This window comes from Marmota marmota, unplaced genomic scaffold (assembly GCF_001458135.2).
Source record: "Marmota marmota marmota unplaced genomic scaffold, marMar, whole genome shotgun sequence".
Taxonomy (NCBI): Eukaryota; Metazoa; Chordata; class Mammalia; order Rodentia; family Sciuridae; genus Marmota; species Marmota marmota.
This window is the reverse complement of record NW_025999913.1, coordinates 4,051,421-4,078,611: the sequence shown is the minus strand read 5'-3', so window position 1 is coordinate 4,078,611 and position 27,191 is coordinate 4,051,421. Positions and strand designations below refer to the sequence as shown.

Sequence of the window (27,191 nt, the reverse complement as noted above, 5' to 3'; positions counted from 1 at the left end):
TTTAAATAAATCAGAACAAAACAGTGATTCTGATTATTTTTGTGTTCTGTACTTGTGAACGTCTACGTTGCTAAAATTTATTTGCAAATCTAAAATTGATACTTGTAATGATTTTGTGGTCATTTGCAGACATGTACAAAGCAGTGAAAATCTTGAGTTGCCAAATATACACATTCCTAGCTGAGGTTGAAGGACACTACTTTGCCTTCTTGTTCAACTCTCATGCTATAAATAAATGTCCTTTGTGCTATTTCATGCCATGTTCTTCACATTTTTGTGCTTTTTATTAGTGATTTCAGTGTTACAATGGCCCCCTCGTGTGGTCCTGAAGTGCTGTTTTGTGTTCTTAAGAACGAGAGGTTATGATGTGCTTTATGGAGAAAAACGTGTGTACTGCATGCATTAGAAAAGCATGAGTTATTGTTGCGTTGGCTGTGAGTTCAATGTAGGAATCAGTAATATATATCAAAGAATGTACTTCAAACAGAAACACACACACAAAACAAGGTTCTGCACTGATTAGTTGATGAAAATAGGACTGGAGGTACCAAGGAAACCCATATTTCCCCTAGGGAACAATGGTTGCGTATTTGCTACTTCTGTGTTTGGAGTGACCTTACAGAACCCACCTATCTCAAAAAACAACTATCTCAACTAAGCACCCGGGCCCTCTATACCCAAAGGTTCTGCATGTAGATTCAATCAAAAACCAAATTAAAATATTTGGGGAAAAATTCATCTGCACTGAACATGCACATTGCTTTTGAGTCATTGTTCTTTAAAGAATACAGTATAATAAGTATTTATACAACATTTACATGTGTTAGGTATTATAAGTCATCTAGAGAAGATTTAAAGTATAAGAAAGGATGTATACAGGTTCTATGCAAATGCTACACCATTCAATACAAGGGACTTGAGCATCTGTGGACTTTGGTATCTTCAGGTGTCCTGGAACCAAGCTCTCATGGACACTGACAGACAACTGCACATTCACTGGCTAGTCCTTCTACAGAAGGCCAAAGGTTTATGCTTGAGTCTAGTTCCATTTCATCATTAGTGCATGAATCATCCTCATAATACATCTTTTTAAAATATTTATTTTTTAGCTATAGGTGGACACAATATTTTTATTTTTATGTGGTACTGAGGATCAAATCCAGTGTCTCACGCATGCTAGGCAAGCACTCTACCTCTTAGGCACGACCCCAGCCTCCATAATACATCTTCGATTTACAGTTTTAGTTCATTTAATTGGAGCAAGGATTTAGATGTTTCGAACCAAGATAGAGCATAATCCCAAATTTCTATGATTATCTCATGTAACTGTTTATAGGTGCTTGACCTACCTAAATTTGACAGCAATTAAAAAAATACTGTCCAATCTGCACTGTAAATAAGACTTTTCAACTTGGTTTCCAGAGACTACTATTTTTCTAAACAATAATTCACTGGCTTATACAAATAAAATTGAATTATAGTAAATTATGTAAGTAGTTTACTTACATAAGTAAGTAGGTTTAGTAAGAAATAACAGTGGTTCTTAGTGGCATGTGAGCCAGCTGTGAAAGGCAAACAGGTGGGCCTAAGAAGTGGGATGGAACCCTGCCTGTAATACCTCACTTTAAAAAGAATGTATTTTTAATTGACAAGTAAAAATTGTGTATTAGTAAAAAGCTTTTGAGCATTTATCTGTTGTTTAACTGAGAAATGTGTATATACTGTAGACATAAATATATATGCATTTACACATATATTTGCATGTACATATAACGTGTCAGGTAAATAGAAATTCTTATGGGGAGATAAACAAAAGTTCTATTTTTTTTTTCTTCCTATGCCTTTGAGATTTCTCTGAACATACCCTATTTTTGAGACTACTATACTAATGTATAGTCCCTCTGTTGGCCATGAATATTCACCGTGAGTGGCATCAATAGGTAGGTTTTATAAAAGAAATGGAGAGTGGCTTTTAATGTGAATGATAATTCACTGTATGACAGCCATAAATTTTTTAAAAAACATTGATTCTTACATATCTGTCTTCTCCATTCTCTTTCAAATCCCTCCCCTTTCTGGTCAGTTTCAAACAGCGGGCACTGAATAAACTCAAAGCAAAAAGTACCCAGCACCAACCACAAGCTCTGTGTCCAGTGGAGGGCAGTGTGGAGCACTGCAGGGGTGGGGGGGTGGGGTGTCAGGGACACCAGGGTACAGGGACAGAGTTAGGAGTACTTCAGGTTGTGTGACCTTGGACAACTTACTTACATCTGCTTTTCGGCTGCCTGCTATGGAAAACTTCCCAAACACGCCAGAGATAAGAATGCCCTCGTGACCTTGTTAAAAGAAGCAGATTCCTGGATGCCACCCCAGACCTCCTGAAGTCAGAGGATGAGCCCAGGAATCGGCTTATGAAAAAGCACCCCAGGTGATTCTTACAGTTGGACAAGTTTGAAAAACAATTTAGAGTAAGAATTTGCTGCCAGAATCAAGAGTCTGAAAATATCTTAACAGTTTCCCTTCTCACCTGTGACAGCAGGATCTTTGGGGTTACTTTGAATATCAAAATGCTTTGAGAACTTCAAGGTACCATTTCACAGTTTTTAACCATTATTTTAACTTGTTAGGGGAGAAAAAAGAAATCAGGAAAAGGTGATGTACTGGCGTGCGTGGGCAAATATGAAAATGCAGGGAAAATTGAGTTTTAATTTCAAATGGATGTGCCCTTTCTTTTCACTCAAAAACTTCACAAGTTGCCCTCGGTTTAATCTGGAGACTTATGGGAAGAAACAAGTGTTTTTTAATGTCAGTCCTCTGTCCTATACCTCCTGCTTCCTCATTCCCTGCCACCCTCCTGAAGCCACAGCTTTCCAGCCTGCACACCCACATGAAGCCTTCTAAGTCTAAGTCAAGGTCTAGGCCTGTTTTTTGGTTTTTTTTTAGATGGGGATCTCACTATGTTGCCCAGACTGATTCCAACTCCTGGACTTCAGATATCTTCCTGCCTCAGCCTCCCAAGTAGCTGATGACCACAGGGATACAACACCCCTGCCCCCTTCTATTTTACTTCTGAAGATACAGAATGTCATCTCACAATCAAGTTGCTGAAAAAAGGTGGGGGGCTGGGGAGACATGCTGCTTTGAAACCAGAAGCACACTGGGAGGCTGGTTAAAAGGAAGAAACACCCACAGAAAAACACTTGCCTCCCTGTCTCAGACTCTGCACCTGTTGGTAGATCTTAAATAAACTAGTGTGGAAAACCATCACCCAGAAACATTTGGATAGGCTGTTATCAAGCAGACACTCGGGTCATGGAGCCTGCCCAAGGCCCCAGGAAGAACATTTTGCAACCTTGTTTCAAAGAAGCACTTCAAGGACAGTGGAGGTCATTGTAAATCTGTGGACCCTGCTACAGGATGCAGAGCTGCTGCAGGCACTGCTCTTAGGATATTTGCAAACCTGGCTTGGATTTGTCCATCTTCTCAAGGCTACCACCTCTGGGGGACCACCATGGGGGGATGGCCCCCAGGATTCTGTTCTCCACCCCACTCCCTGCCCTGTTTGTGAGATATCTCCTCTCTGTCAGGAATTCGTATAGAGAACGATTGCAAAAGTATTTAAATGGGGTAGAACTGCACTTGAAGAATTGCCACAGAGGGGACACAGGGGGCTGTGGGACAATTTCACTTTGCAAGAAATTTTTGACAGTGTGCCCAGAGGGAAATTTTACAAATCTGATAGTCTTCCTTCTGATTTTCTGACAGTAGCGATGTCCCAAGCTGGAAAGTGAGAGAAACTTTTACAAATGAAAACCAGTGGAAACAACTTTATTGCCACTAAGATAAATGAAGGAAAGCACATTTCTTTGTAGAATCTAAAGAAGTTAACAGAATTCACAGACAAAACCTTTGTTTTCTTTTAGAATCATATTGAAATAGGTTACTTTGAGGAACATCAGTCGGTGGGAAAGCCTCCAAAGGGCAGTTTGGGAAGGATCGGACATTCCCCTGCTCTAACAGTAGTGGCTCCTGTTGCTGGATGTGGGGTTCTTAGAGAGGGCTGTGGTGTGGGGGTATGCAGAGTCAGGGGCTCTCTGGAACAGAGAGGAAGCAGCTGCCTGCAGCTTATCTCCTCTTCTGGCTTCCCTTAGCACCACTTGAGTATCACTGAAGGGTACTGGGTAGGTGAGAAGCAGAGATAAGAGGGCCTGGGGGTCCCAAGGGCAGGAAGTGCCTCCCAGTAGTTGGGAGGGGTAGGTGAGCCCAGTTTTGATCATGGCTTAGGTATATAAAGTCACAGAGGCTACCAACCTTGAGGCCATGATCACAGGGAGCCTTTGATATACGCTCAGAAGTGTCTTTTGGTTGTCAGGTTCAGAGGGAGATGCTGTCACAGGGAGAACGGGCTGTATGGGCTGGGTGTATAGGTCAGTGGTAGAGCTCTTGCCTAGCAGGCACGAAGTCCTGGGTTTGATCCCCAGCATTACAAAAAAACAAAACTAAATCATATTCATAGCCCCTCTGTTTTCGTCTTAAAAAAAAATGCCTAAATAGGGAGGGCCCTGTGGTATCTGTTTTTTTTTTTTTGACAGCAAAATGTCCTTGTAAAAAGACATAATATCCTTCTTTCTTCTGTTTAGTTTTAAAAAGAAAGCAGTTTAAGCCTGTAATCCCAGTGGCTTGGGAGGTTGAGGCAGGAGGATCACGAGTTCAAAGCCAGCCTCAGCAAAAGTGAGGTGCTAAGCAACTCAGTGAGACCCTGTCTCTAAATAAAATACAAAATAGGGCTGGGGGTGTGGCTCAGTGGTCGAGTGCCCCTGAGTTCAATCCCTGGTACAAAAAACAAACAAACAAAACAGTTTAATGCCAGGCTGGGATAGAAAATGTGATGTGATAAATGTGCTATTATGGTGTGGACATTCACTGTAGGGAGTAAAGGTAAAAGAACAAGCCCAAAATAGACCCAGCAGGTTTGGTGGTTCATAGTAGGGCCAACAGTTACTTATCAGAAACGACTATCACCATGAGAAGCACTGGCCCTGAAATACCAACCTAGAATTTATAACCACTGACTGAAGTGGTTTTCCGAATAATCTTCGGGAAACACCTAAAATGGAGGGGGAGCATGCACACGTGGCATGAATCAAGAGCCAAGCCCGAGGGCTGGGGGAGCAGTTCTGTGGTAGGCAGCTTGTTTGGCATGTGAGAGACCCTGTGTTCGATCCCATGCACCGCCCAGACGAAACAAAACAAAAACAAACAATACCCCGACCCCAAGAATCAAGTTTGAAGGTAAATTTTTCAGCAATGCGATTTATGAACATGGAAAACAGGGCACTTAGAAGTCCTTTTCATCTTCTTTTTCTCAACCTGAGGCTAAATGATTTTGGGATCAGCTTCCCTCGTGCCTGATTCATCTGGTCACCTTAACTCTCCAGAACAAGATGAAAATCCTGAAGTCAACAGAAAAGGCCAATAGAGCCGCCCAAGGACACACACCACCTAGGATTTCCTGTGGCATCTTCACTGAGCTGTCATTCCACAGGGCCTACCACGCAGCATCGCCCTCCCTCCCCAGTTGGCGATAAAGGGTTAATTTTTTATTTTTCACTAACTACACAAAGCACATTTTCAAAAGACTATTGGCAAATTTCAAATATTGGGAAACTCTTTCTTTAGAATCTCAGATTTCCCCAAGAAACTAAGAAAAGTAATGTGTGGCTCTGTTACTTAAAGGCGTCAAGTCCCTTCAAGCTTCTAAATATCAGCCTTTCGACACAGTTTACAAGGATTACAAAACCTGGGATGCAGGACTCAAACCAAATTTATACAGCCACTCAGTTGCCCAATCTTTACAAAAGCAAAACTAGATAAAAGTGGTTCTTTATGACAATAAAGAGCAAAGAACAAATTGCTTTCATGTTCCCTGTCAAGTCAACAGTACTTGGGAGAAGCCCTGGAATCTGACTCCTCAATTTCACTGGAATGGGATAACCAAAGAAATGCCACAACAAACCATCGCTCTAAACGTTGGAGGGCTTAAAATGTTAAAGACAACACATAGCTGGCTGTGGTGGCGCACACCTATAATCCCAGAGTCTCAGGAAGCTGAAGCTGGAAGATCACAAGTTCGAGGCCAGTCTCAGTGACTTAGTGAGTCTGTGTTTCAAAATAAAAAACTAAGATCCGGGGATGCAGATTAGTAGTACAGCATCCCTGGGTTCAATCTCCAATACCTCAAAAGAATTTTTTAAAAATCAGAAAATTTTAAAGACTCATGTTCTAAATAATAGTATCAAAAGAAAAACTCATTTAGTATTTGGTACAGTTCAGAACTAGATTATCTCTCTTTATCCTCACAACAGTTTTTAGTCTTAATAAAATTTTTTTTTTTTTTAAGTTCTTGGGCTTCCCATATGTTAGGTAAATACTCTATTATGGAGCTACATCCCCAGTCCCTCACAGGTCTTCAAATCTATTTTCCAGATGGGGAAACTGAGCCTCCCCTGGCCTGAGGTCCCAGACTGCCAGGCAGCAGTGCAGAATGGAGCTGTCTGCTACTGTTTACTCAGAGGGCAGTTATTTGCAGATGCCCCAGCTTCTTACAGGACCTGCATCACATCCGTGAAGCCCGGACGCAGGCTGCTAGTAGCATTTCCTAACACTGACACTCCCTACTCCCAGCAACCCCATCAGCAGAACCTGAGAAATACCTGCTGAGAGGCTGCAACTCAGCCAGCCACTTCCCTAAGATATTGAATTCCTTGCTCATTACAGTGTTTTAATCGAGAAACTGGCATTCCTTTTAAAGGGATTTCATGCTTCATTTTTCCTGTTCTGTCTCCAGAGACCAGCAGGGGTAAGTGCAAACAATCTCTCCTGCGGAGCCCCACCCGGCTCAGACATTCTTCTCTCCTCAGCCCACCCTTCCCAGCCCATCCCAGGGCAAGAGAACTGACATCCACAGCTGCACTAATCTCTCCCAGTTGCTGTGAGCAGCAGCGATGGGCCTGGCGGGGCAGCCTCCCCTCCCCATGTCCCAGGAACCCGCCCAGGCTGTCCTCTGGGACCAAGCCAGCTTGGCGTGAAGCATGGGGCAGAGCTTGAGGGCTTTTACCATGGGCAGTGTGGAGTAAGCACGGAAGCCTGGTGAGCCTGCTGTTCATCCTGCCCCTTAGGTGCAGCGGACAGCGGGGCCACCTGACCCAGGAGCCACCAACTGCCGGACTAGCTATTTTCCCGTCATAGGCTCTCCTTCCATCCCAGATGCCCAGCATAGTTTTAAATGTGTGTCCACTGGGTGAGCCTTGGACCCCTGGACTCTTAAATTTAAGATGCTGACAGATTTGGTTTTACCTTTAGCCTATGTTTAAGATGACATTTGACATGTGTGGGACCAATGCTACATGAAGAATGGGTTTCTCAGCAGGTGGGGGACATGCAGGGAGGACATGATCATTTCTCCCCACAGTCGAGAATGCAGAAGTTTCTGCCATATCCTTCCCAGTGGCCCCACCGCCAAGACACATGGCAAGGAGTGGCCCTCCTGGCTATAGCATTTCTCACCTCCCCACCTCACCCCCACAGGGCTGTGGGTACCTGCCAGAACCCCCTTGGGCTTCCAATGGATTCCCAACCTTAACATCACCTCAGAGGCAACCAAGATTAATAAAGTGGACCAGCCAGGCAGGATGGCACAGAATGTGATCCCAGGAACTTGGGAGTGAGACTGGAGGATCATAAGCTCAAGGTCAGCTCAGGTAACTTAGTGAGATCCTGTCTCAAAATAAAACATAAAAAGGGCTGGGGTTGGAGGGGTGTTGGGGCTGCGGCTGAGTGGTAGAATGCCTGCCTTGCATGTGTGAAGCACTGGGTTCGATCCTCAGCACCACATAAAAATAAAGATATTGTGTCCATCTATAACTTAAAAAAAAAAGGACATACTTATATATAAAAAAAAAGGGCTGGGAGGTGTAACTCAGTGGTAGAGCGCCCCTGGGTTCAATCCCTAGTGCCACCAAAATAAATAAATAAATAAAAAGTAACGTTGACCAGACTGAGGAGGGCCTTGACCTGGAGAGAAAGTAGTGAATATCATAACACCTGATACACTCAAAGGAGAAACTTGAAACTTTATACCAACCTATCCCTCTGCTTGGCTGAGAGGCAAACGTGCCTTCTTGGTCCTGAATTCATCTCCTTGTTTCTGACTAGCCCATGGCCTCTGTCTTGAACAGTACCATTTTCCTCAAGTCTGGTAGATGCCTGGCACTAGCTTGAGGATTCAGTCATTTGTTGGGTACATTTTAACTGAAATAATGTTAAAATTACTTATTACCTGATCTCTTTTAATCAAGAAGCCACATGAGATTATACAATAACCTGGGCCAAGCTTCACCTTTGGCAGCAGCTTCCTCAACATGGGAACTATCCAGCTCATCCAGCTATTGCCCCTCCTGGCCCACCCCAGGACAAGAGTCTTTCACACATGAGGCTGGGGCTTGCTGCCCTCCCTACTTATCTTACCTGCTCTGCAGGCTGCTGAGCACTTGACATGTGGCTGGTTTGTCCTGAGAGGGGCTGTGACAGCACCACATGCACCGATTTCAAAGACTTGGCATATGACAGGAAGACAGCAAAATGTCTTAATGAGAATTCTTACAATGACTTTATGTTGACATTCTGTTTTGACTATATGGGTATAGTCAACTAAAGCATTATTAATTTCACCTGTTGCTTTTTTGTTTTCCCCCCTTGGTGCTGGGGGCCGAACCCAGGACCTCACACATGCTAAGCACATGCTCTACCACTGAGCTATACTCCCAGCCCTCGCTTTACTAGAAAATTTCAAAGGACACATGGGGCTCACATTCCACTTCTGCTGCATGGTGCTGGATGTTTCCTCCAGCTGACTTCATTCCCAGCATCGGATGGCCTGCTGCTCCGCTCTATTCTAACCACCAAACCAGGTATTCAATGTCCAGCAATATCCCCACACCGGCGACGGCCCCTTTGTATCCGTCTACTCTTTGAACACACACTCCCTCACCTCGGATTCCAAATGCACCCAGGAAGCTCTACACCACCTCCTCCCCTGCCTTCCCTGCCTCATCTGGGAAGCTGTATAGAAAGGGTCACCAGCAATACCTGACCCCGAGAGCTGGAATCTACCATGGGCTTTGTATCTTCCTTTTGTTCGATGCTAACACTCCGTTAATACGAAACACTGCAGAAGGGAGGAAAATGAACTCAGTGTTTACATGAGTTTGGATTTCCAACACTTTATTAAGGAACAACGGGCACCTTGCCAGATTAGTGGGAGGGGAAGCGGGTAGGGGCAGGAGAGACAGAAACCAACAGCTGTTTTGAGTTACAGACTTTCTGTCTAAACTGGTAGCATCCCACTGTGGCTGTTGCCTTTGGGGTTTGAAAATGAAGTTGGTGTCTATTTTAGTTCTGGGTTAAAAAGCAGTCTTTCCCACCAGCTACCGTCACAGTTCACAGCCTGGCTAGTCCTCACTGGCCCATGCCTGCCCCCAAGGCCTCCTCTGATAGCAGGCTATTATGTGGAACAGCAGAGCAGAGAGGAGAAAGGGAAATTAACAATGTTCTGTAATCAACTCCTTTTTGGTTTCCAGATGCCAGCCCCACCCCATCTAGCAACAGTTACTAGATAGTGCCATCAGGCAGGAGCTAGCCTGCTCACCCTGCACAAAGGATGTCAGGTCACCTCTTCTTAACAGCAACCCTAAGGCCAGTCATTGTGGGGCCAGGGATAAAGGCCTGCCAAGATTCTACCAGGCAAAGACACTTCTTTAGCTAACCACTCATCAAACAAAGGGCATTATCACTGAACAGGTGAGGTTAACTGGATCCGCAGGGCTGGAGGTTCAACCTCATAGCCTGTCTATGCCACCCGCCTTGGAGCCATAGTGGGTGATCATCCATCAAATTGTGACTGCACATGGACTACATGACCAGTGTCCAGTGCAATTCCCACTTCCACCCACTCTGAGGATGCCCGCCTCTCCCTTGAGAAGGTCCTGGTCTGCAGGCCACTCCACAAGATCCACACCCTCATCCACAACAGCACTTCAGCAGAGGATAGCTCATCTTTCTCTCTCACTGCTATGCACTTTGTCCAAGCCCTGGGCTGTCCAGAAATCTCTTCAGAGCCAGATTATTTTTTCCTATAAGATAGAATTATCGAGAAGGGGCAAATGGACAGTTCCTATGATGCTCTCTAATCACAAAATAAAATAGGAAGTGAAATAAAACATATAAAGGAGCACAGAGATGAGCTGTGACTTCATGGCGCTGTGTAACAAAAATGCTGAACGGGAGTTGGCGTCTCAAGTGCTATTCCTGCTCTGCCCACAACTCTCCTTATGAGGCTTGCCTGCCAACTTCATATCCTTCATCCAGAGAAGGATTTTAATATTCTCCACCTACCACAAGCCCACATCCTAGGGATGCTGTGGACATTAATGAAACCATAAAGTCAAGTTCCTCAATCTCAGAATGAGGGGGTTTACAAAAGGAAGAACCAGATGTGTTTTCAACGGTTAAGAGAGTTTTTAGAATTACAGACCTGAAGGGAATAAAGGGATGACCTGGTTTCCCAGCCTTCCTTCAATCTGAAGGATGAGGAAACTGAACTTACACATGAGCAGAGACAGGCCTGACAACCAGCCCATGGCTGCTCCAACACATTGGCCAATTTTCTAAGACTGGGGAGTTTCATAAAGATATTTTATAGTATTTCAATTGCTCTCCATAAATTCTTTCCTCCTCGTCCACTGGAATATATGTCAAACTAATGCAATTAAGGATAACGATATTCAACATGGCTTTTAGTTACCCCCGCACAGAGGTCTTCGGCTGGCTCGGACCTTTTCAATCCTAGGTCACAACTTAACACATGTTTGTGGGAAGGAAATCTGGTCCATGTATTAGGCAAACAGATGCCCAAATTCCTGTACTCTCAAGGTGTCTTCCTCACGTTGTAACCACGTAGGGGTCTGCCCTCTGCTCTTGGAAGAACACCCTCAGCTGTGTGTGACTTCTGGGATGGGCTACCTTCAAGCCTCCCAACTACAGAAGAGGCTCCCACACAGCTCTTTGTTCTTTTCAATGCTTAAGATCAATGATAGTAATATTTTAAGGAAAAATCTCTACACCTATCTGCTTACAAAAAACATGGGACTTTTTGCCTGATGAAGAGTCATCAGAGATGGTAGCAAAAGACAGACAAGTTCCCCCTAAATTCCGATGGAAAATTATACCAATATCCATGTTTTCTGCCTCACAAAATTGAGAATCAGAAACCCTGCAGCTAAGCAAGATCTAAAACTAAAGCTGAATGAGAACAATTGCCTGCCACTGTTTCATTGGAACGAGAAGGCTTTACTTCTTTGCACTCAGTAGAAGTCTTTCTTACCCTACAATGCTTTCTCAGGGTTTTTTTTTGCTATGGGTTGAACTTTTCTGAACATCTAGTATGTGCCAGCATTGTGCCAGGGGCATGTATCACATGGGTTATCCCTGCCCTGACCACATATCCATATATGACTAATAATCTTGTGGGTTGCAACACCTTTTTTTGAAGAAAATATGTCTGTTGTCCAAAAGCTCTTGTGACAGGAGACTCCCCAGTGGCTGGGGGGCTCAATGGTGATTACTCAAGGGGCCTTGCTAGGAGCAAAAGAGGCAGAATGAACACACCCTGTGACTATAGCCACCTTCTCCCTGAAGATCCTCAGCCCAACCTCTTCCCTACACCTTGCGTGTTTCTTAACTACCTTATTAATGTCATCCTACTCAAGTTCAATCACTGAGCTCAGTTTAAAGTAATGAGAAATAAGAATGTAATATGCTAGGAGTAGGAATGAAAAACAGCCTCCCAGACCACAGGTCTAGTTCACCTTTCCTCCTACCTTAGTGGGTTATCTGAATGGGTCTCCATGTGCGTCTCCAGTCCATACTTGCAAACAAATTCCTTGAAGCATATTGGGCAGTGAAAGACTTCATCAGCCTTCTTCTCCAAGTCACCTGACTGCCCGTCTTCTACCATCTTAGGGAAAAGCAGAAAGTGAAGTCATAAAGGTGTTCTCTCATGGGGACTGCTTCAGAAAAGAGGCCATCACCAACCCAGGGACTTCTAAAAGGGATGTGGACCTCACTACATTATTAAGGATGTGACTCCACTGATTCCTACATTCACACAAGACATACCCACCACTTACCCGCCTATGCCCTCACTCATTCCCCAGTCGTCTTATCTACTCAACAAATACTCATGGAGCACCTAGTATCTGCCAAGCACTAGGAATGAGTGAGGACAAGAGTCCCTAACACTGATAAAACTTCATTTTAGCTATAAAAACAACATAAAAAGTGTGAAAATAATTCTGGGAGCTCTTTGTTTCATCCCTAGGCTAGTTGAGGGGGTCCAAAGAGGAAACACACACAGGTACTCTTTTCTTAGACACTTTAGAAAATACTGTGGGAAAACATAGGTCGAAAAGCCTAGGATGGATGTCTGCCAAGTCCCTAGACTATGAAAATAAAGACGAGAGGTAGATCTGCAAAAGCCCCCCCATGAGGAGACTAGTCTGTGCCAGGGGCCCAGAGGACCTTTTTAGCTGGTGCTGGGTCTTCTCTCTCCGATTCGGCATCATGACTCAGCTTCCTCTTGGAGGACAGCCGCCTGCGCTTCAGAGGGGATGGAGGGGCTGCAGCTGTAGCACTGTTGGGGTCCTTCTCATGAATCTTCATATGTCTGAAAGGGAGATACACAACGATGGTGTGACGTGACGACAACAAATATCTAGTTCACTTATTTCTTCTAAATTTTAGATTTTGTATCTGGGCCTTGGTCTTGGATTTTATCTTTTTTTTTTGTGGTGCTGAGGATGGAACCCAGGACTTTACTTGTGGGAGGCAGGTGCTCTGCTACTGAGTTATAGCCCTACTCCCCGAATTTTCATTAGTTAAGCATGTGGAATACAATTTGTACAGTGGCTTCTATCTTTCCAAAGCTTTATAATCTCCTTGACCCTTCAAGCTCCTGAGAGTGCTATCCAGAAGCAGTGCTGTGTCTCACTGCTTGGTGGACGATATTCATGAACTTGACAGGCATTAGTGAGATAGAAACAGCTAGCTGGTGACTGGTTTTATGTACTCAGGCAAAAAATACTATTTTAGGACACATAATTCTGCAGAATAAAAAGTTCCCAGGTTCCTAAACTTCCACTAGTTCACAAACTAAGCCATAACTCCATATTGGCCCACAGAAGCCATCCTAGTTGTATTGTCTTTCTTCTGCCTTTGGAAGCATTTTGGGGTACAAATTTGAACTGTGCTGACAAAGCACATGTCCAGAGTGCTTAAGACCTGAAATCTTTTCCATGTTGTTCAAGGTATTATGTGGATTTATAGATGATGAGAATAGGTGGACAGAGCAGTAAATTACATGTTGCAACTCTTGTATCTAGATACACATATATTATGAAAGTGAGGTTTTATATATATTATATGTGTTTGTTCCATTAAAAGGGGTCTTATGGATAAGGATCTGATTTAAATGACCTTATTTACTTATTTATTGTGGTGCTAGGGATTGAACCCAGGGCCTTGTGCAAGGCAAGGCAAGCACTCTATCAACTGAGCTATATCTCCAGCCCTTATTATTGACCCAGCCCTTAATAAATAACCTTATTTTATCAGGTTCTAAAACAAACATCCTAAGAAGAGGGTCCCAAGATACAGAGGAAAAGAATGGCATTACAAACAAATAGTCTCAATTCCTTTTTTTTTTGCAAAATAAAAAGGGTTTCAGTTCGCTAATGACAATCATACTCATCATCTGAATGGGGTTAAACTGTGCCAGATGTAGGAATGTAGCTGCAGCTTTTTACAAATAGCTATTTTATAAGATGATTTTACTTGAGAATTTCCTTCCACTCCCTCCCCTGTGCTGGGGATTGGATCCAGGGCCTCATGCACACTAGGCAAATGCTCTACTACTGAGCTATACCTCCAGTCCCTATAAAAGTTCTTAAGAATGTGAAAAGACAGCAAAGCTCTCATGCACTCCCCTGTTACACTTCTGAAAACCATCTCAGCTCACCTTTTTGCTGTGCCTTCTTTAGAGGAGTGAGTCTGTGGGGTGAAAAGGCCAAGCAGCTTGTGAATCACGGCTGCTGGTGCCAATGATCAAGATGGCCAGGATGCCGAATTTCCCACACACAGGTTCTGCCCTACAGCAGCAGGAATCTCCTTTTCTAAAGTTTGTGGATATAGATGCTACAGTTTGCTTTAGACTTCTCTCACTCTACTCCTTAGACACACTCTAGAATTAACCCCTGCCTAGACTCTGCCCTGACAAAACAGCACCAGTCCTACAGCTATCCACCAGCTGGAACTGCTAAAGATGGATCCTGACCTTGAGGACAGGGGACTCAGGAAAAGAAGCCAAACCTGTTTTCTTAGGGGGAATCCATGTGGTGGAGTAGAAAAATCTAGTGGGAGAAAATGGATGAGAATCACAATCACGCTTATAGCCACAAAATTCCTTACCCAAATTATTAGGGAAGGATGCTTTTTTATTTAGTTCTCAGTCACTTAAAGACTTGAAGAAGTTAACAGACACAAATAGCTCTGTTAAGTACAAAAGTGATTGTGATTTGACAAGAACATCCTTTAACATCAAAGTTTGAAGGAAAAAAAAAAACCAAAGTGGCTTCTTTCAGCATTTATTATATGGTTCATCCCAATTTTATATATTTAAGAAAAAAGCATCTAAGAATTGAGGAAGTATGATAATACTGAAGATATAAATTATTATTCAAATTTGCCATTTCAATAACTTATTCAAAATCAATTTAATTAACAAAAACAATACCCTTTTTACCAATAGAGTGAGAATACTAGAAATTAGAGAATGACGACTATACACAGTTCATTGGCACACTTCAGGCTCCATATTCTCAACCACATGATACATATACACACAGAAATATAAAAGGATGCTTTATTATTTTGTCCTTGGGATTTATGAGAGAAGCTAGTTTCACAGGGAGAAGAAGGGCTAAACCCAGCACTCAGTGAGGGTTTAGCAGAACTTTCACACACACTGTTATTTCCATTTTGCAGATACAGTGGTGATATAAAGAGGGATCTGTAATTTTCGGTTAGAATGAAGTTTTCAACAATTGGGACCTTTCTCCTACTTCAGATGGCCTCCAAAGGCCACATCAGTCAGTTAACTTGGTTCTGGATCACTGGCTGGAATCTCAGGGCCATAACCCAGGCACTTCCTCTGTGGGTGACGGTGGCCCAAGGTGAAATAGTTGGCATTAAATGACAAAATTCTATCAGGAGACAGAGCAGGTGAAGAGCCCATAGGACTGCAGAAAACCTGGTCCTAGTCTAAAATCCTGGGGTGGCCCTTGAACAGCATGATGGCTGCGGTGAAAGAAAGAAGGAAGGACAGGCAGTCCTACTGGCCCCATGAAACTGAAGAACACAACCATCTACTCTAGCTCTCTGAGTCCTGCTGGAGCCTCAGGTTCAAAACACAAGCACAGCTCCAGTCTAGGATGAAATGTCTGGTTGCTGGCCACAACATGGTGGGTGAGTCCCTGGTTCGTTCCTCCAGAGACATGATGACCAATAGAAGAAGCAAGCTGATTCAAGACTTAAATTTAGTCAATGGCCTCAGAGGTCCACAGAGGTCCAATTGACTGGATGTGATCTGCAGTTACAGATTCCCTCCATCCCAACCCTGCTCCGATTCCTTAGCCTCCAACAACATGGACAGCAACTTGAGCTGTTCATTTCCTCCCTAAGGTTTTCAGGAAGCAGGGCGAGAGTCATCATGATGAGCCAGTAATTAGCCTCCCCCTTAGGGTAACCAGACAGAGAAAAGGGGTGGAAGGAAAGAGCAAACACTATTGTGATTAGAAAGCTGGGTCTGGGCTGGGGCTGTAGCTCAGTGGTTGGGAACTTGTCTTGCATGTGTGAGGCACTGGGTTCAATCCTCAGCACATTAAAAAATAAATAAATAAAACAAAGATATTGTGTACATCTGCAACAACAACAATACCAAAAAGAAAAAAAGAGGCGGTGGCTGGGGTCTGTTTTCCTCGTAGGTCTTATTTCCAGGGTTAATCTGCCCGATTCTCATTATCTGAGACTCAATGAAGACAAGCCCTGAGCTGGAAAGGAGCTAAGATAGGACCCAGTCATGCATTCGGCACAGAAAGTCCCTCTGCACAGCATATGAGAGAGAGCACCATCTAGTTGTGTTTGAATGTTTCCAACAACAAGGACGTCTCCATTTTCACCAGTTGTTCTCATGGTAAAAGACAGTCTTCCGCATATGGAGTCAGATAGGAATTCCATCCTTTAAGTATCTATCAGTTGTCAGGGGCAACACAACCTATACTCTTCCGATAGCACATGAGGACCACTGCATTTCTCCCAAGTTCTCTTCTCAAAATTAAACAATTCCAGGCCCCTAAGTGCCACCTGCAAATCTGTTGGAATATACTGCTCACTAACCTCAGGATACCCTCCAGTCTGTAGACATCTTTCATCCACATCTGGATCACGCTGGATCCTGCATAGACATGGTCTGAGAGCTCAGAGCACAGAGACAATGACCTCCAGAGATGACATAACATAGCTTGGGATGGTTCTGATGAGTGTGTTGTTGTTGTTTGGCACTGGAAATTGAACCCAGGGGCACTTTACCACTGAGCTGTATCACTGGTTCTTTTCAAATTTTGAGACAGGGTCTCCCTAAGTTGCTGAAGTTCTCACTAAAATTACTGTGGCTGGCCTTGAATTTGTGACCATCCTGCCTCAGATTCCCATGCCACTGGGATTACAAGCATATACTACCAGACCCAGTTGCTGCGTATGTTTGAAAGCGATATTACATCCCCAGTTCCTATGAACCAAGTTTTGTCAACTAGAATGCCCATGATTCCTTCATTCAAACCGTTATCAAAACCATGTCTTTTCATTTTCCCTTTTAGCAAATGTGATGGAGTCTTAAGATATGCAATGTTAATGAGAGTGAGAATTGTTAACTAACCACCTTTCTGCAAAGTGGCTAAGCAATAAGGACCAGACTTTTAAATGTATATGTCCTTTATCCCAGTAACTCCACTTAACGAAATTTGTCTTAAGGACTGATAACTGGGCAAGTCATTTTATAATGATAATTCACAGATGAATACCCTATGCAAACACTGACAACTACAGGGTGACCCACCAGCAGGTCATGGGATTTGAGACTGTTCACAGTGCTCTTCTTCTTGCTGCCTATTGTTCATTCCCTACCCAGCAGACAGTGTGCTCCTAAAAGAGGTCACGGCATACCACTTCTTGCTCAACTTTTCCGCCAGGACTGTTTTCAGTAAATCTTGTCTCCATTTATTTCCTGGGCCTCACTGGTGAGCATCCTAGCCTCTTTATCCCAAGGCCCTTTCAGGTTTTACTTCCTTCAAAAACACACAGCAGAAAGGGAAGAGATTGTGTATTTCCTTTTTTGACCCCTTGCCCCCAGTCAAATTAGTTCTATTATCTTGAACCTAGTTTGTCTCTTGTTCTCTACACTAGCCTGTGGAGGCACACAGTAGGTGGTGGACAAATATCCACCAAATGGCTAGAAGAAGAAACAAATGAATATATTGAATTACAGAATAATAAATGAAGAAAAGGAGAACAAAGCATATGCAGAAACCATTCCACTTGAAGCACCACTACACCATATATCCTTAGGTTCCTTATAATTTACGTCACTGGAATTTAATGCGAACAAACCTGATATCTGTGGAGTAACTAGTAATATTCAAGTACCCCATAAGCTATTTTTGTCTCTTAATAGAATTTGTGCTCATTCATTCAAACAGTTATCTACACATACAGTAGAGAGGTCAATGTAAAATCAAAGTACACTTGTACTTTTGCATAAAATTCTAGAATTTTCATTCAGAGGCAGGTTACTTCAGCAATAGGAACCAGGCATGTTGGTGCATGCCTGTAATTCCAGCACCTTAGGAGGCTGAGGCAGGAGGAGGATCTTAAGTTTGAGGCCAGGTTCAGCAACTTAGTAAGACCCTGCCATGAATAAATAAATAAATGAACCGAAACAAATAAATAAAGCAAGCTGGGAATGTGGCTCAGTGGTAGCACTGCCTTGGGTTCAATCCCTAGTATTTTAATAAAACAAAACCAACCCTGACAAACTTAACAAAACCAGTAAGAATCCTGCCACACTGTGTCTAAGGAAGGAATTTTATCAGCACTTTGGGAATCAAGAGAAGTTTCCTGCCATCCGTAACACCTAGACAGGCTTTTACAGTGATGAACAAAAATATTCTGGATGTAAATCTGGAATAAAAATCTGAGTACCTTTTAATACTGATAGTGCAAATTTTGTGGGTGCCACCTGCAAATCTGTTGGAATATACTGCTTACTAACAGGGGTGGATATATTGATTTTCGACTTAACATTTTTCTTCCTGTAAATGTAATCATGTCTTCTAAAATTTGAGATAAAATTAATTTATTTAGAGCTACTGGAGACTGAACCCAGGGTTTTGTACACAGAAGGCAAGCACTCTACCACTGAACTACATCCCCACAGTAAGGTGGGATGTCCATCGGCATACTGAAGAGAAAGATCAGAGCTAAACCAAACGGATCTTGCATGCGAGAGCTGAATGCTAGTCAAGTAACTCCAGGGAGAAACACCAATCCCTTAAACACACTCCTTACCTCCCTGAACATCCTCTTTCCCAGTTTCAAATACACATACTTCCTGCTGACTTTCCTAAGGCATGGGAATCCTGAGACCTGGGATGGGAGTTAACTCTTAGCCATGTAAGCACTGGCTTGATCTGAATAGCAAGCAGGAATTTGGAGGGAAGATGTTATATTTATAGCATAAAGAGAATGTATGATGGCAGTGAAGCCACAGGGTTCACTTCCCATGTCTTTGAGCTGTGATGCATTTTGGATGTTAGATTCTGATTCTGCCACCTAGTAACCACGGTGACTCGTTACTTAGGCTACCTCAGTTTCAATTTGCACATCTGTGAAGTGGGGGATGATACTGCCATTCTCTTAGAGCACTGCTTTCCAACCATGGGCCTCTGACCAGCAGCATCAGCATCATCTCTGGCTTGTTACAAATGCAAAGCCTGCAGACTAGAGGCCTAGAGCAGGGCCTGGCAATATGGGTTTCCATGTCTTGCTTGCTCAAGTGTAAGAACCATGAGATCCAAGGGAAATTCTTACGCCCTTGATACTAACTGCAGGTTTGGTTAACCATCTGACTAGGATGTCCATAGATTTTGGATTCATGCATCAAACCTCTCTCAGACTCATCTTCCAATATACCAGTAGTCTCTAAAATTACCAGGCATAAACGCTTAACAAAGCAAATGGGGAAATTCAACTTTCTTAAAATTCCTTGAGTGGAAAAGTCCTTCAGGGAAACCCTCAGCAAGTTTAAATGTAACCCAAACTAAGGATTGCCTAGTTGAAGAGGCATTCTTTGAGCCTTCCTATGTCTAATTTACATGTGAAGGTTAAAGCTCAGGAAAGATCTAGACACTTCCAGTACCTGCAAAATTTCCACTCTTAATTTCCTCATAGGCTTATTAATGGAGAAGTTGAATTATTTGATCCTCTGAGTGAATGGCATAAGGAAGGTCACTCCATGAGTACACACAACTCTACACAGAGGGCACTCTGCACTGCTGAGTTGCCAAACAGAAGGCAACCAGTTCAAACAGGTTCTAGCAGCCTGGTTATAGATACATACTCATGTATACTGACGATAGCTTTTCTTGTCCAACAATGCCTTGTGATAAATCAAGAGGGAATGAGTGAGATTAAGAAGCATCACAGCTTTACAATACACATTTCTGGCCAAAGAAAAGTACATCTTCAGAAAGATTTGTGTTTATGTTTTCATAGCAAATACCTAGGAGAGGAGTTTAGGGTAGAGAGGTGTGAGTGATACTTGTTATGTCAATCAATTCTGTGCAAACAATGGGGCACAAAGTCAAGAGTGGAGGAGGGTTATGGGGAGAGGGATGGCAAGGCATCAACAGCGAATCCCAGTGGGCCCCACCTGTCAGTGCAAAGGCACCTTCTAGTCATTCAGGTGTTGTTCACGTCCAGTCATGCTTGTCCAGGAGGCAGGTCACATCGGCTGTGCCAGGGTGTGGAAGAAGGTTTGTCGATGCGTAAGCATAAGCAACTGTGCTGACCTAACAGCCAATCCTCTCAGAAAAGTCTAGAAGTCATCTGGGCATGAGGTACAAATCTGCTGTCTGCGGGCTTGCCGTGGGAACACCTTAACTCGCCTGCTCCCAGGGATGCTTGGGTGAAATGCCCTTGACACTGTACTTATCCCACCACAGGCCAGTGGTGTCCTCTCACTGGAATGTTATGGACAGCAGAGGTTGTGACAAAGGGGAGCCCTACACCTAGCCTTGATACTGGAATTTCTTCCTGTTGTTTCCACTCAGGGAGACGCCTGTACAGGCCACATCCTCCACGGCACAGACTTCCTCCTTGAGACAACACACCCAGGAGTAGAGGGCTTCTCTTACCTAAGACTGGCACTCTGATGGCACCAGTGTAAGGACAGACTTCAAACGAAGAGACCTTAGTGCAAAGCAGGTGCACACCAGCCTTTAGCCTCAAGTCCTTGTTAACAAACACTGCTGGGTGCTCGGTAACTCCTCTGCTTTCCAGCCCAGGGCTCCTTTCTAACCCTGGGTTCTGAGGTCCTGGTCTTTCTGGTTGGACCACTATTTCTATCTCGTCTCAGGTTCCTTGCAGTGTTTGGAGAGGGCAGCTCCTTTTACTTATTTATTCCCCCCCTGCCCCTCGCCACTTTCTTTGGCAGTTCCTTTTCTATCTTGGTCCTGGGTAAGATCCCTATGTATTCTTTGTCCAAACACTACTTCATTGATGGACTGAGCTGGACTTTCGATACCTGAAGAGTATTCTTCCTCAATGTCCCAGCCACTCTTTTAGGGGCAGAAGGGTACCTTTGGCTCCTAAATTCCTTTCTCTATTGACCTGGAAGCTGTTGACTGAGGGACAGTGACCTCTAGCTTTTGACTGTCTACATAGGAAAGAGACACACTCCTTTCATAACTGCCACTCTCTCTCCTTCCCTCCTGACTTTCACATCGAGTAGGAGGGGCTTGGCGGGCAGCCCAGGTACATTGGTATCAACCTTTAAATAACCTTTACTCTAGACACTAGTCCTAACTGTCAGACCTTTGATTCAGTTCACCCTAAACCATCTCGTACTTCTTTCTCTTTGCCCATGCTTGCTTAGTGACAATAATTTCTCAGTCGTTACACCCTGCATACACGATTTGCTATCTCTACACCTTCACCACAGACTCGGCTGGGCAAGGTGGTGCTGCATCTGTAATCCCAGCAACTCGAGAGGCTAAGGAGGATTCCAACTTCCAGGCCAACCTCAACAACTTACTGAGGCCTTGTCTCAAAAGAAAAAATAGAAGGAGCTAGGGATGCAGCTCAGTGGCAAAACATCCCTGGGTTCAATCCACAGACTAAAACAATAACAACAAACAGACTGGTGACAAAGCTGAACCTTCCTGGCTTGTGCTTTCCCTATGTAAATCCAGAGAAACAGTCCACAAAGAATGCCACCATATCTCACCTGATAGTGTCTAAATATTCCCAGGGCAACCATCATGATACAACAAACTCCTCTTTTCTAAGTTAAACCCCCTTGATTTCTTCAACCTCCCCATAAATCCTAGAGTCCAAATCTCACATCCACAGCCAGTCCTATACCAGAAGTGACTCCCACCTTAGGTGATGGGGTCCCAAATGAAGTCACCACTCCCAAAGTGGCCACACTGACCCAGAGCCATTATCTTTGAGGGAAGTCATCACCAGTCTCACTATGGAGAATGTCTTCCTATGGCAACCACTAAAAAAACAGTGTATGACCAACCTAAATCTAAGCTTCATGGTGGAATGGAAATGCTGAAGTCACCGAGGCCATTTCTCACATCAATCTTGCAGGGTTTTACTTTAAGCTTCTTCAAGATGGCTGAACCTTGACATTCACTTCTGTCTCCCTTTTGCAGAGAAAGAAGAGAGGAACGTCTTCCTAGTAAGACAGGGCTAAGTTGCTGTCAGTCCTTAGTCCCAACAGAAAAGTGGAGGTCCCAGCTGTGGGTGCAGAGAAGGGGCATCACCACTGGGGCATCTGTTATACCGGGCTAGCAGGGGTTAGTGAGAGACACCTGAGAAGGAAAGGGGACCCCACCTCAGGAGACAACGTACAACATATGAATCGAAAGAGAAATATCACTTGCCAAAACCAACAAGGCAACGGAGACACTTCTCAGAGATTGCAGAGTTTACAGTCACCTTTCTTCTCAAGTGCTATTGGATGCAGGATGCACATAATCTCTGCTTTCAAGAGATGACAGAATCCAACAATGTGTTCCAAGGGAGGAGCAGCATACTGTTCTACCAACAGCAGCCCAGGGAGGGAGGAGACCAGGAGGAATAGCTGAGGGTCACGGCTAGGCCCCCAGTATCACAAACCTCAGTTTTCCTGCCTATAAAATTGGAATAACAATCCTCCTGAGTGAGCTGGGTTATATAAGCATGAAAAATAATAACGAAGTGCTGACACCACATACCAACAAGCCCATTATGCAACAGAATAAGGAAACACAAAATCTCTCTCCACTGAAGGAATAACCCCTCCATGAAGGATCTTATAGCCCTAAAAGAAGTGGAGAAACAGGTGCGCACATACACACCAAAGGAGACTGGGAACCCGTGTCACAAACACACAGGCTAAGGTCTCCTGCTTCTTGTTCACCATTCCTTTTTAGGAGGAATGGTTTTGGGGGGGTGATGTAGATGTTGCTGCTAATCGCCTCCTTTAACAAATCAGAAAAACGTCTGACAGCGAGTGGGCACGTCTGGATGTTTGCTAGCACCAGCTTGTTCAGCCCAAACAGGTTGAACAGGTTGGATATTTAAACAAAGGTGGAAAAATGCAAGGTATAAAGCCCAACGAGGTGCTGCCCTGGAAATGAGGCTCCTCCTCCTCAATTTTGCTAGTTTCACATTATAAAACTAAGCTGGATACACATTCAGGATCTGTTCAAAGTTCTCAGGACATCAGGTCAATAATGCCGTAGGAGAGGAGATGGGGTGTGTCAGTGGCTCTCCATTCCTTCTCCTGCCCCCAAATCCATTCCTGCCCGCTGTGACCTAATTTTCAGCTCTCGTAACTGCCGGGCTGATCAAGTGTGGGCAGGCACGATGCTCCAGATTCTGATGCCATCCGCCAGTTCTACCTGGGAAGGCAGAGCTTTTGAAATATTTCAACAAGATATGTCAAAAACACTACACTGACTAGTTTTGCATTTGCTTCATTTTCAAAAAGAAATGAAGAGACCAACGCTACCTCTGCCAGAATAGACACAAGCCTAAGTTATCAACATTAACATCTAGTCAGTCCAATGATGAAAAATGAAATATGAACCAGACTGTAGTGACAGGACAGGCCTGACTGCTGTTTAACACATCCAGGTGCGTGGACTGTTATAAGAGAGCTCTTTTTTTTGCAATGACCTAACTCCAACTCATCTTTTAGAAAGAAAGAAGAAATAAGCAATAGGCACAAGTACGTTTTTAACTGTTCTTTGAAAAATATAAAATAAGCCATGCTGATTGTTAAGGGGTATTACAGAAGGAAAAATCCAAACATGAAAAATAAATAAATGTTCTGAAGAACATCAAGTCTAGCAAACCCAAAATAGGCTACATGAGAGATTGTCAATTAATATCAACTTTCAGCTTTGGTGTTTTCTTATGTTTTTTAGCTTACCTGAATAATGAAATTATGTGACAAGTCACTCTTGCCTGTGCCTACCCTTTTCTTTAGAAAATACTGGTGGCTTTCTACTCTGCACATTTCTAAAGTGCAAAGTAAAAAATTCTAAAACTGGACCCCAGAAAATAGTGTAAATGCAAATCCACACCAAAACCCAGAAACATCACATTAAAAGGGGATGAGGTATTCAAATAATAGCAAAGATCTGCAGAATTCATAAATGGAAATTTAGACATATGGCACACAGCTACTCTACAAGTACTGTTATCAGACTCAATTCTGTGGCCTGTTACTACCATTATTAAAGGGCACAGAAGGGGCTGCTGAGTTAAGTGTCTTAATGGAGAACAGAAATATGGGAACAATTTGTTGAGCACCTAATGTGAGCTGGAAATTTAGCATTTAGTTCTCTTAATAGATTGTGAGTAAAACTATCTGCATTAAAGATGAAGAAATTGATGCTGTAAATGGGTAATAATGAGTGTAATGCATTCCTTTACTGTCATGTATGTAAAAAAATTAGTTAATTAATTAATTAAAAAAGATGAAGAAATTGAGACTTTTTTCACCATTCCATGGAGAATCCTTTATCAGCTATGGCCAGAAAGGAATAAAAATGACCAGAGACCTCAAAAGCATCACAGAAAATGTCACCTTTATTTACATTACTACTGAGGTGAAAATAAAAGCACGTGGGTCTCAAGTCCGGCCAATGAGATATTAAGAAAGGCTAAAAATGTTTATTTTAAATAAACAATCAAACAATAAACATATTTAGAAAGAACTTCATGATGTTATTAGGGGAAACTGGTAACAAAGATATTTTTCTGTGATTAACAGATTTGTAAATGCTCATTCTCTGGGAAAATGATGGGTCATTTAATGATGTGGACTCTCAGGAAAGTGAAAAGCATATTAAGTGCAATGATTATAGAATGGGGTATTATACTTAAATTCTATGTGTATACACACACAGACACACACACAGAGTTTGAAGACAGCCCGGGCAATAATGTGAGACCTTGTATCAAAACAGAGAGCAGATAGGGGAGAAATATTTCAAAGGAAATAAAGTGTTCACACAGTCTTGGGCAGGGTGACCCACAGATTTTTATCCTACAACTAAGTTCTTGCCACATGAACTGCTCCGATACCTTTTTTCCTGCAGGGGAACATGGTGGCAGGGTGAATAGGCAACCAGGTGATTAAGAGACTCATTTTGAGATGGGATTGGATGAACCTTAAAGTGGTCACCTCCACCCCTGAGAAGCAGCAAATACCAAAATTATTACAGAATGTCCTCAGAAACCTAGTAAGACCATGCTGGATAGTCACAGGGCTCTTCCTCTTGTTGAGCACGCAGGGTAAAGAAGTGACTGTCCCCTGCTCTTGGAGATACTGTGCTACCTCTGCCCCTTCTCATGTTTAACACTGGCCACCTGTTCCAGACACCCAAGTTCAGTTGTGCATGCCAAGGAATAGCTTAGCCTAAGCATCTAAGAGTAGCATGCTAAATTCAGAGCCCCTGGGTCTCATTTGTCATGAGTAGGTCACATTTCTGTGCAGCGAAGATTTTCTTCAAGCATAGTAAGAACACATAAGCCTCTGTTCCTGAAGTCTGTCTGTCATCCAGCAGCATCCTCAGGGCCTATGTCTCCTATATTTAGCAACAGTAAAACTGTGCCCATCGCATTAAGAAACAAAGACTGTGACAAAGCAAGTAGATGATGTTCCAGGGATATTTCTTCCTTGTTTTCACCTTTCTAATGATGGCTGAAATGAGAACACATCCCTGTTCTTTAAAGAATAAATGGACAAGATGGTCATGAAAGCTTGCCCGATGCCAGGGTCTTCAGCAAGTCCTTAAGCCTAACACAAAACCACATCTCTCTTTATAGCTTCAAAGTCTGTGGTCTGCAAAATGAGGAACAATGGGGGAAATTAATTTTCTATTTTTTCCAAGGCAATTATGGTCTGCCAATTTTTTATTTTTAAATACCGATTTTAAAGACAGAATTTATTCCAAGTGAGGTCTGTTTCCATCTCTCTTTCAAGTATCACTTCTTCATAGCTCTGCAGCCCAGCACTTTCTGGAACAAATTTTGCAAATTGCAAAGCTCGATGCCCTTTTTCCTACACTGAGCTCCCCCGGAGGGCGTGCTCTGGCTCAGTTTCCCAAGTTTGTTTTGGAAGACATGCACCACTCAATCCAAATATTCAACGTGGGAGCAGCTGATAAAAAGTTCTGGGAAGCTAGAAGCTGGACCCACAGTGATGTTTCCATGAAACATGTTTTGTACTTGATGGCAACCTATTACACTGCTCAGGAACGAAGCTGTGGTTAAAAAGATTTGGGATAAAGGATTTTCAAACCTTAAAAACATAAGAATCCGCAGACAGGGAAGTGGCAACTTGAAAAACTGTACCAGATATGGCAACATATTAAAAGGTTTCTCATCAAAATTTCTCATAATGAGGGGCTGGGGTTATAATATAGCTAGCTCAGCTGGTAGAGTGCTTGCCTCACATGCACAAGGCCCTGGGTTCAATCCTCAGCACCATCAAAATAAAAAAAAAAAATTCTCATGAGTTGGAATTAGCACTACTTTACTCCCTGTTTACTAAAATACCATTATTTTTAAACACATTATGCTAGGCATGGAGGTACATATCTGTACTTCCAGTTACTCAGAGGGCTATGGCAAGGGGATCATCTGAGCCCAGGAGTTTGAAGCCAACCTGAGCTTTGCAATGAGACCTTGTCTCAAAAATATACAGATAGACAAATAAATAAAATACCATGTAAGACGCTGAGGCTGTGGCTCAGCAGTAGCACACTTGCCTGGCGTGTGTGAGGCCCTGGGTCCAATTCTCAGCACCGCATATAAATAAATAAAATAAAGGTCTACCAACACCCAAAAACAAAATAAAATAAAAATAGCGTGTAAATTTACTTAATAAAAAATGTATAAGAAATAAAAAGTAATAGGCTTTATCAGTGCTTCAAAGCGACTGATCACTCACGACATTCTATGACATTCATTTTTCTTTATTAATGTAACAATCCTACTGAGGATTTTCTTTATAAAAGTAAGATAAAGGAGACTCTACAAAAAAGACTAATTAGGCTTAGAAACAAGGATAACCAACACGTACTCATCCAAGGACCAGGGAGTAGAATGGGGTGGGTGCTCAAGAGCACCTCAATACCAGCTAAGAATAGCCTGAAACTTGGAAAGAATGCAGTCCTTGC

The 27,191-nt window shown here is 43.1% G+C and overlaps 1 protein-coding gene across 1 annotated transcript in view; it reads right to left on the bottom strand.

The window, feature by feature from the left end:
• Rreb1 (ras responsive element binding protein 1) overlaps positions 1-27,191 on the bottom strand; it is a 71,303-nt gene that overhangs the window by 26,995 nt on the left and 17,117 nt on the right. Inside the window, 2 exon segments of the mRNA XM_015493981.2 lie at positions 11,937-12,073; positions 12,637-12,781. Coding sequence (XP_015349467.2) covers positions 11,937-12,073; positions 12,637-12,781 — 282 coding nt within the window.